This window comes from Perognathus longimembris, chromosome 28 (assembly GCF_023159225.1).
Source record: "Perognathus longimembris pacificus isolate PPM17 chromosome 28, ASM2315922v1, whole genome shotgun sequence".
Classification (NCBI taxonomy): Eukaryota; Metazoa; Chordata; class Mammalia; order Rodentia; family Heteromyidae; genus Perognathus; species Perognathus longimembris.
In genome coordinates, this window is record NC_063188.1 from 82,010,358 (window position 1) to 82,021,680 (window position 11,323).

Below are 11,323 nucleotides of genomic sequence, written 5' to 3' on the forward strand. Positions count from 1 at the left end.
GACTAGAGTGAATAAATTAAGGTCTAGAACAGAGCCTCCCTGGCAAAGGAGTCTGAGACCTGATACTGGAGGGCAGGTGAAGTATTAATACGTCACAAAAGCCTTAAGAATTCAAAGTTGCTTCCATCTCCCATTCCTATATCACACCTTAGTTCAAACTTGTCCTTTTTTTTTTTTTTTGATCTGTCATGGGGCTTGAACTCAGGGCTTGGGTGCTGTCCCTTAGCTTTTCTGCTCAAGGCTAGCACTGTACCACTTTGAGCCAGAGTTCCACTTCCATGTTTTTGGTGGTTAAACTGGCATAAGATTCTCACAGACTTTCCTGTCCTGGCTGGCTTGTAACTGCAATCCTCTTATCTCAGCCTCCTGAGTAGTTTAATGATCTTTTCCAAGATGATAGCATTCATTTATCTTATCCTGCACATCTTTTATAACAAAACCAATATCAGGCACTTCACCATTTTTTTTCTCCCTAAGACAAAATGCAACAACCTGAGTGTCTGAAAGATGCTGGCCTAAGGATTACACATCTAGTAAGTGGCAGGAACATTCTACCTAAGCTATCTTCAAAACCTGTGGTGCAGTTTAAATCCTCCATCATAAAAGTCTGAAAGGTCATAATTGCTCTGTCAGCTAAGATGTCCTAACACTTTGCATGTATCTTTTTTCTTTTACTTTTACAGTAGGTGCTTGGTACCCTATGACTTGAGACATACCCTCAGCCTTCTTTTTGCTTTAGTTACTTTTCGGAGAGGGTCCCATATTTCACCTAGGACCCAGATCCTCCTACTTATGCCACTTATGTAGATGAGATTAGTACCAGGCCCAGCTTGTTAAATGAGGGAGTTTCCTTAAATCTCCCACACACCTATCCCATGAGTCCTAGAACCATAATTTTCCCATTTCTGCCTCCAGAGTATCCAGGATGACAGGCATGAACCACCATGTCCTGACCTGCATATATCTTTACTTACAGTATCAAGCTATCACTCAAAAAGGCTGGGCATCATCGGTGGATCACACCTGTAATTCTAGTTACTCAGGAGGCTGAGATCTGAGGACCGAGTTTCAAAGCCAGCCTGGGCAGGTCGGTCCATGACTCTTATCTACAACTGACCATCAGAAAACCAGAAGTGGACGAGTGGCTCAAAGTGGTAGAGCCCTAGCCTTGAACTGAAGAGCTCAGAGACAGTGCCCAGGTCCAGAGTTCAAGCCTCACCACTGGCAAAAATAATAATAACAACAATAATAATAATGGAAAATTTCCCTAATAAGTTGGAGAATCTAATGACCACAATGTAGTAAATCTACAAACTAAAAATGACTCCATATAACATATCTTCCCTATGTGGCCTTGATCATATAAAATAAATATTTATCGAAATGAATTCCAGGAAATGGAAACAAGTTTTTTCTTTGTTGCTTTTATTTTCTTTTTGTCCTATTTATTCATTTCTCTGTTTGGGGGAGGGTAAGGGGGGAGCACAGAAATTAAAGGACAAAGGGTGAACAAATGTATCAGTGGTATAACAGACTGTGTTGAAAGTGCACTATACAACTTGTATATGGAGAAGGAAAAACTGGAAGAGAGTAAGGGAAGGAGTAACACTGCCCAAAAAGAAATATACTCTTTCTTAGCCAGGTACTAATAGTTATGCCTGTAATACTAGCTACTACTCAGAAAGCTGAGATTTAAGGATCAAGATTCAAAGCCAGCCCAGGCAGAAAAGTCCCCAGGAGACTTATCTTCAATTAACTGCTAAAAAACACACACACACAAAAAAAAAAAAAAAAACAGAAAACCACGAAGTGTGGCTCAAAGTGGTAGAACAGTAGGTAGCCTTGAGCAAAAAGAGCTCATGAACTGAGCACAGGCCCTGAGTTCAAGCCCCAGGACACACACACACACACACACACACACACACACACACACACACACACGAAGAAAGAAAGAAAAAAAGGAGAAATGTACTTTTTTCCTGACTTGTGTAACTGTAACCCTCATGTATATCACCCTTAAAAGAACAATAATTTTTTTTAATCTTCCATGGGTCTAAATTAAAATGAATTAGATGGTGTTATATAATACCGTGAACCATACTAAAAGCCCAATGTTTTTCTTGAGAAGGAACTGAGCAGAGGCATCTTTCTGTCAAACAAACTACAAAAAGAATACCAAAGTATATTTGTAACAAAATAACAGAAAACTTGTAACATTGTAGCAGAGTACCCAAAGATGGCCAAAAGTTGTAACATTGTAGCAGAGTACACAAAAGATTGAGTAAAGAGGAAAAGGGAGTGAAAGGATGGCAAGAAAGAAAATACTGGTAGGAGAAAGTAGCAAACAACCTACAAATTGGCTTAGCTGGGGAATCTCAAGTTGGGGGAGGAGGGAGAGGACACTGGAGTTAGAACTCAAGGCTTCCTGTTTACTAAGCAGAGGCTGGGCCACCTGTCTCAAAAGCAAAATCAGCAATTTAACATGCTAGAAATCAAAATGAAAAGTGAGTACAACTATGACAAAGCACAAGGAAATAGCACCTCACATTTCTACCTCATTCACTACTATCCCCCACTGTAGAACCAGTAACAAGTTCTGAAGTTTTCTAATTTGAGATGTAATCAAATGTAATAATGCCTTTAAACACATCTCTTTCAACTATACAGACATAACCAAACTCATCTTTAGTCAACCAAAACATTCTGGTGTTATCATTTTTAAAAGTAATGCATGTCTGTGGTTTTGGAGGAGGAGTCCAGAAATCTAGTTTCAAATCTGTACTTTCAAATCCTCTTCTGTCCTTCTAGAACCCTAGAGATGTTTTGTACTCCAAAATTAGGATTATTTAATTACTACAAGAGCATCCTGCCAAAGTAGTAAGATAATTTCTTAACTGATCCATGAGCAAACACTTAAGGATTCCAAGTTAAAAACCTATAGCAAAGGAAATTTGTCACTACAAATGAGATCAAGGAGGTACACAACAGTAGATCCTTTGAAAAGCTGCTAAAAGCTAAACTCTGACTTTTTGTGTGTGTGCCAATTCTGAGGCTTGACCTGAAGGCCTGGATATTGTTCCTAGGCTTTTTTGTTCAAGGCTAGCACTCTACCAGTTGAGCCACAGCGCCACTTTTGTTGGAGAGTGGGCAGTGTTGTTTATTTTGTTTTTGGTGATTAACTGAAGATAAAGAGTCTCACTACTTTCCTGCCTGGGCTAATTTGGAACTCAATCATCAGATCTTAACATCCTTAGTAAGGAGGATTAAAAGTGTTAGTTACTGGTTCCAGGCTAAAATCTGATTTTTAAATATCTTCCACAACAAAATTAAAAGATAACTTGCTACTATCTAAACTGAGAAACACTACCTCTAAGAAGCAATCTTATTAAGAGTTATGCTAGCTTTTTATTCGTTAAACTGACCTCTATTATAAATTTTCAGAATTCATCACACTCTTCCTCTGTGACAGATGTTCAAGTTACTAATTCTTACACTTAACACCCCTTTTAGGCAACTGTAAAATTTAACACCGCAAGTGACACCTATGTATGTTATCTTCATAATTCCTACAAACTTAGTATACACTCAGATATTTTATGCTCCAATTTGTCACAGCTTAACTAGGCATCAATATGAAAAATTGATAAAATTACATGTGAAGGAAGAAGGAATACATAAGACCATTAATTATGCATTCCTTAGTTAAATTGCATTACTTAACTACACAGAACCTACCACTATACTAAATCTGCTGGCTTTTTTTTAAGTCATGAATTAGCTCTCTAGATACTACATTTCAAAAATATTAATAATGCAGTTATCTGTCTTTAATATCACTTTCAAAGACCTCAGAAAGCATCACTATGAGTTTCAAAGTAAAAATAAACTCAAAAAACATTTCACACATGTAGACTATTGGTACCATATAAGCAAAACTAAAAGGTTACATAATCTAAGTCAAGTAAAATTTTACTCTGTGCCTACTCAAGCAATAAGCCTTCGCTTATTCCACTCTATCACCTAAACAACAAATTCAGTCTGAAGCAGTTTTTAACTATGTTAAGGTGGCAATCAGATGTTACCTGGTCATTTCAATTTACAACTGATTCTACAGTAAAATTATTCATTAAAAATAAAACCGGAACTTATAATATGCTTGTCTACTTTTTGCTACAGCTCTAATTTGTGCAGGCACACAAACACGCTGTTATCTTTATTACCAAGAATGTTATCAAAAATTTAAGAAAGTAGCCAGGTGCCAGTGGCTCATGCCTATAATCCTAGCTACACAAAAGGCAGAGATCTGAATGTGTGTGTGTGTGTGTGTGTGTGTGTGTGTGTGTCTGTTTGGATAAAGCAGCCTCGCGCCTGGAAAACTTTAGGAGCAAGGAGCAAATAAGACACACTTATTAAATGGTTTGTTTACCAAAAGTTTTAGATCAAGTTATATTTTCTAAAACCTACAAATGTGAATTTTAAAACATGGTAATAATATGATTAATAATACACTGTGGGAGTACGAATGTTTTAAAGCAAGCAGTCCTAACTATTTTTGTCAGAAAGGAAAAGTTACACAAAATACCAACTAAACTGATCAGGTGGCACAACAAAAGTCATATCTAAAAAAGGAATTCTGGGGATTATTCAATTCCATTATCTATCTTCAGTTAAGTAGCTTGAACTCACTCCAATTTAAAAAAAAAAAGCCATCTTGTTTTTAAGACTGAACAGAGAAAAAATGAATTCTAAAGCCAACACAGCTCTCCACATTAAACACACACACACACCCCAGAAAAAAACTGCTTTTCAGGAAAACCAAAAAGGAAAAAGCTTAATAATTCAATATTTCCTTCAGAAAGACTCCAGTTCATTCTATTCAAAACCAATTCAAATAGAAGGCATGATGTTATATAACGCCAAGCTTTACATTACATATTTCACTGGTGTGGTTAGGTTCATAGGGACTGCATAAAGGTTCAAGCACGTAGTACAGAATGCTTTATTTTAACCTCAAAATTGATGAGTCTTGATCTAAGCAAGTAGGACTTCACAAGTGCTGAACTGGAAGTGATGAAAAATTTTTTGGCTCAAGAAACTACTAAGTTGATCAAATAACCCCATAATCAAGCTTCACAAGTTTCCCATTATTAAGCTGTTACTGTATTCAAGTGTCCAAAAGGTAATGCACAACTTCATAAAAAATTGAAAATGTTATTTTTTAAATTAAACCCAGTTCATAATAACTTTAGAATTCAGTATAATATGAAATCTAATATTAAGCGTCAATGAACCTATCTGAACATGCATCCTGAGACTTAAGAAATCATCAACTAGCATGTTACACATTATTCACACAAAAGAACAGAATCCCTTTATTTGTTCACAACCCAAAGCAATGGATTTAAACTAACTTTCCCAAATGAATTATCTTTGCAAGGAACTTTACCAACCTGACCAGTAATATTCGCTCCAAAATAAAATGCTCCTTAAATTAACTCATTTGTTTCGTTTTTTTAAATGACCATTTTCACAGCAGTCCAGTTTTATTTTGTAATAAAATGCTTCAAATACATTGGAGAAAAAAAAAGACTCAACACAGGAAACTAACAATTACTGGTGCTTAAATCATTACTGAACCAACACTGTTCATTTTTCCAGCAATAATTTTAATGAAGCCAATTAATGCCTACATAGGCCAAGTTTAATTCGAGTTTTCTCTACTGGTCAAAGCTTACTGAAAAGGTTAATTTCCGTAAAGCTTTTTGGCTATTGTTAGCATTCAAAATTCCTTATATTGAGTTACTTTTAAATAAAAAGGAAGTACAATTACAGATTTTTTAAAGCAATAACTGACTGTTAAACCAAACTATAGATAAATTTTAATGATAACAAGAACAAAAAAAGCTCAAGAAAAAAAATACTAGGCTTTAGCAATTTCAAACTTCTCAATTGTAACAATGAAGCTAAGTGTCAAACGCAAAGCTACATTTTAGGCAGAAAAGAAAATGCCTAGAAAATTCAACGCCTATGGCACACACTCCAAGTTTCACATCCTAATGAACAAGAAAGCCTTCTAATAGCATTTCGATCAGATTTTGGTCAGAAGATACAAACTGATGCAGACAGAAGGTGACTCCAGCCTTTGTTCAATAGCTTATGGATGGGTAACTAAATGTGCTACAGGTTGATAAGCATTTACTAGGCATAATAAGCATGCTGTTTCCAAGCTAGAGAGGTAAGTGAATTCCATATGCAAATAACCTGAAATAATCTTGATTAACCACCGAGCTATACACTCCAAAAGAGAGGCCTATTCGTAGCTACTATTTATTTCCATGTTTACCTCTCCTCCCTCCCACAAACCCCCCCTTCACTTTCTCCTCCCACCCTGTCCCGCCATCTTGGGCCGATAGGAGCAGCCATTACTTTACTAAATGACAGTGCCAACAACTTTCCACACAAATAAACAGACTACACCCCGAATTCTCCCTGAGTTCCCATGTGTGACACACGGGCGAGGAAGCTCCAGGAAGGAAACACCTTCCCATGTAAGTGTGGTATTTCTCTGGCAGAAAAGCTCCAAAAAAGTAAACAAGTCACCTAACTTCAGGTAAAACCCATACCAAATGAGATACATGTCAACAGCCCAAGGCAAACTCTTTACCGATCCAAACTACGGGCAACTTCCCCTTTCCGGAAGCAGAGACCCATGAAAGCCACAAATGTTGAGTGAACAGTAGACATCATGAACAGCCTGCCTTAGAGGAAAAGAATATACACCAAGAGAGGTACAAATTTGAGGGAATCTGCACACATTTAGGATTTCTTGACCCTCTTCTAGGCACCTCGGAGATCAACGGCCTTAGCCCGCAAAGGGGTGAAAATCGGAGACTATTCTGTCGAATGAGTTGAGCTCGGCCCCAAAGGGCTGCTTTCTCCGCTCTTCTAGCTGCAAGAGGAGAGAGCGATTCCGCAAGGGAGCAAGCGAGGTATCCAGAAGTGGGGAAGGGGGCAGAGCTCAAGCAGGAAATAGTTTTCCGGAAGCCCCTCGGCCATCGTCCGCGACCACAATGAGCGCTGGCCGGACCACAGGGCTCCCGGGGCGAGCGCGGCGCCGGCTTGGGGAGACCGTGTCCGCGCTCCGGCCCGCAGCTGTCTTACCTTGCCCAGCAGGGCCTTCGTCCTAGCGCCATCTTCATGAAATCTCACGAACCCGAAAAGGCGGCTATAGGAAAAGATATATGCAGTTCATTAATGCTTCGGGAACGACACCGATCCCCGTCCCTGCCCGAACCCGAGGCCCCGCGTTGGCGGCGCGGGGAGCGCCAAGCTCAGGTGCCCGCCCCACCAGAGGCGAGCCGCGCTCTGGCCTCCCCGGAGAGGCGCCTGCCTGTCCGGAGCCGACCGGGCAGATGACGGTGGCTCGTACCTGTCCAGTCCACCGAGCGCCTCCCTCTCTTCGGCTGTCAGGCTGGGGGACGCCTCCTCGCTCTCGCCGCTCGCTTTTCCCGCCGCCATTTTCTTTTCCTCATCACCGAAAGCGGCGGCAGCAGCGGCGGCGGCGGCGGTAGCGAGCGACACTCCGCAGGATTTCATGGAAACGCAGCGAATTCACAACTCCAACGCCGACACCCCCCCACACACACTCCTTTCCTAGGGCCCGGACCCGCAACGACGGCCCCAATCTCCGCACGGGACCCGCAGACCAACTTTACCGCCGCCTCCTCCAGCACCGCGAACGGCGGCAACGAAAAATCCCAACGCGGTAGCGGCGAAGGCGGCAGCTGCTGAGGCTGCGGAGCCACTGAGTCGGGCAGCGGCGGCAGCTCAGCTGTAGGGTCACATCGCGGGGGCGGGAAGGGGACAGCCACGAGCGGGGAAGGCGGGAATGGCCGGAGCGCGCAGGGTTCGGGAGCACTGGGGGGATTCGGTGGAGACACAAACTTCCCCGGTACCAGCACAAAGTTGTTGTAATTGTGTCACACAGCGAACCCCACGCCGCTGCCGTGACCCCCCCCTCCCCGCCCGGCCGGTGCAGCCAATCGGCGTGACCCACTCTCCTCACGTGATCTTTGTTGACTCGCGTCAGCCATGGTTCCACTGAACTTGCTAGTTTCTAGAGCCCCGCCCATCAAGTCAGTTACCCAATAGAAAGCTGGACGCGCTCCAATACTTGCCTGTGATTGGTTGATAGACACGTCTGTCGAGGGAAGGGCGTCACAGACAGGAAGCAGCTGGTTAGGTTGTGCTAGTTAAATATACAGGCAGAGAATGGAGGGTCCGGCCCGTGTAACCTCCGGAGCCGCGGCGGGCTGGGGAGGGGGGAGGGGACGGGCAGGGGCAGGGAAGGGCGAGGTCCGGCACCGCCCGCGGCGGGCTGGAGCTGCCGTGGTTCCTGAGCTGGACAGCCTTTGCTTGCCCAGGAGCTCCGGGATAGGCCCAGATTGGGGTTTCGGTCGTTCGGTGCGCGTCTTTTGGAGGTGTCGGTCCCCACAGGACCAGGTACAAGTCGCGGCGCAGGGTCCCGGACCTCTGCCCTTCTAAGAAGGCTCAGAGTTAGCCCTGTTGGAATTAATGGCCTCCAAGAAGAGTGCACTTGGGGAGCAGTTGCCGACCCCATGTTCCATGAGCTTGGGGCTGCCCTAGGCTGGGCCGCACTCGCAACCGTATCCCCTCACTAGCCCCGAAAGTGCAGAGGGTGAGGGACGGGGAAATCTCCTGACCCCCATCTACATCCCCCGGGCCAGAAGGACAGAAGAGTCTCCTAGGGGATCCTGGCTGGCTAACCCTAGCACCCCACTGCCAAAGATCTGTTGGTGGCACTTTCGGGCCAAATTTTCGTGCTACCTGGGTTTGCACTGCGTCCTTTCAGTAACTCGCTGTAATATAAGAAAAAAATGCAGTGAAAATGTTAGGAGGATCTTCAGAATGTTGTGTTCTGTTGCGATCTCGGCGGATCCTGCATGGTAGATTTGGGGCGGCTTGCAGCCCAGAAAAGCTTTTTCTGCCGCCACTACATTCTGAAACCCTTTGCAGTAGCACTTTCTTGTACCCTCTCTAAGCGGTGGGAAAAAAATGTCATTAGCCTGGTGCTTAATCCATAGTATAATTGGGAGAAAAAGGAAACCAGGTGTTCTATAGACTGCTTTCAAAAACAAATTAAGGAAACTATATCTCATATAACAAATCAGTTACAGTCATCAAGGATAGGAAAGTATTAGTTCACATGATTTAAATGTTTTATGCACTTCGATAGGTAACCTTACACCTGTAGCCAATCGACAATGTTGTATTTAAACTTGGATTTCAAAACATAAGGAAGACATTTCAGTGCTTAGTCAGTACATGCTAGCAGTGTTCAGTGAGAAGGTATGGAAATCCCAACTGATTTTGTACAGTTTTTAATTGTTCCCCTGAGACTAGTAACTAGACGAACAAACTCAGGTTTTGTATAGACTGTATTTTATGTTTAATTACTCTCTAAAACACCTCTACCGTTCGTTATGGTATTCCATTTTGTTTGAAAGAATGATTACTCAGAGCTGATTATTTTCTACAGTTAAATTAACATATGCATTGTTAACTTTCTTACGAATAGTGACCTTTAAAAGCCTGAGACCTCTCAGACTCTCTCCCTCTCACATTCTCTTTCTCTTTTTCTCTCTTGCTGTTTCTATCTCTTGCTTGCTCTTGCTCTCTAGCTTTCTTCCTCCATCGCTCACTCGCTCTCACTCTCCTCCCCCTACACATACACAGTGTGTACAAGCAGAAATACAAATCTGCCAATATTTGGCCATATTCCTGAAGTTAGTGGGTTTTTTGATTAGGTCTTTCCGAGAATTATAAAGCTACACACTATCCACCCCTGGCTGCCTTTCACAACATTGCTAGGTAATTGCTCCAGAATTGCATCTAGAATGCAATGGGGGAGGGGTTGGTGTCAGGCTGAGCTGACTCCAAAGGGTTTATAATATTTACTCTGCACAGGCTGTGTGACCTTGGGAAAACTATCCTCTAAACCAAAGCCTTTTATTTTATTTGTTAAGATAGGATCTCCCTATGTCGCCTAGGCTGGCCTAAAAATCTCAATGCTCCAGAATGCTGTAATTTCTTGTGCTCACCACCAAGCCCAGCTAAACTAGTACTTTATGTCTATCCAAAATACAAGGATCTAGGCTGGGGTATGGCTCAAAAGGTCCATCATCTGTCTAGCAAGCAAAATGCCCTGAGTTCAAACCTCAGTCCTGCCAAAGGGAAAAAAATTACCTAATACAAAGATCTAGTAATGTAAGTCTTTATACCACTATGTAGTTTGTTGGGCTTTGCATAGACTAATTTGTGAAATGTGTGCAAAAATAGTTATGAAGGGGCTGGGAATGTGGCCTAGTGGCAAGAGTGCTTGCCTCATATACATGAAGCCCTGGGTTCGATTCCCCAGCACCACATATATAGAAAACAGCCAGAAGTGGTGCTGTGGCTCAAGAGGCAGAGTGCTAGCCTTGAGCAAAAAAAAAGCCAGGTACAGTGCTCAGGCCCTGAGTTCAAGGCCCAGGACTGGAAAAAAAAAAAAAAAGAAAGAAAAGAAAAGAAAATATGAAGCCCCTTCCCTGGAAAGAAAACTAGGAAAACTGCAATAACTGAGCTTAGAAAAGTTTCTATAAAAATGAATGTCAGCTCACACCTGTAATCCTAGGATTGCAGTTCAAAGCCAACCGGGGCAAGAATGCCCATGAGACTCATATCTCCAATTAACCACCAGAAAATAGGAAGGGGTGCTGTGGCTCAAAGTGGTAGAGCATCCACACCCAGAGTTCAAGCCTTATGACTGACAAAAACAGAAGTTAATCTGAAAACCCATGTGAAAGGAAAAGTAGTATCATCAAATGAACATGATGTTGTACATCATGATGTACAACATACAGATCTAGTTTAAGTTCTAACTCTACCACTTGATAGCAGGTAGCAGGATGACCTTCAATAAATTAGTTATAATTTAAGCTCATTGCCTTGTTTGTTAAAAAGAAATTCTATTGCCACTTGATATTATTTTCAATACTGGATTCCATAAGGCAGGTATCATATGAATTTAAAAACTGTCTGGAGACTGGGAATGTTCAGTAGTAGACATTTGATTCAGATACTTAAGGCCATGGTTTCAATCCTCTTTTTTTTTTTTTCATTCTCTGTATTTTATTTTTTTAATAATAATTACTTATGGGCTAGGGATATGGCCTAATGGCAAGAGTGCTTGCCTTGTATACATGAGGCCCTGGGTTCGATTCCCCAGCACCACATATACAGAAAATGGCCAGAAGTGGCGCTG

The 11,323-nt window shown here is 42.2% G+C and overlaps 1 protein-coding gene across 10 annotated transcripts in view; it reads right to left on the bottom strand.

Annotated features, from left to right (window-relative positions):
- Window positions 1-7,986, bottom strand: part of Kdm6a (lysine demethylase 6A) — a 171,835-nt gene extending 163,849 nt beyond the window's left edge. For all 10 annotated transcript variants that reach the window (XM_048336734.1, XM_048336731.1, XM_048336735.1 and 7 more), the window contains exons 1-2: window positions 7,430-7,986; window positions 7,162-7,225 (exon numbers count right to left, since the gene is read on the bottom strand). In XM_048336734.1, the coding sequence (XP_048192691.1) occupies window positions 7,162-7,225; window positions 7,430-7,596 (231 nt within the window). In that variant the 5' untranslated portion in view covers window positions 7,597-7,986. The remainder of the gene's footprint in view (window positions 1-7,161; window positions 7,226-7,429) is intronic.
- Between the last annotated feature and the right edge of the window lie 3,337 nt (window positions 7,987-11,323).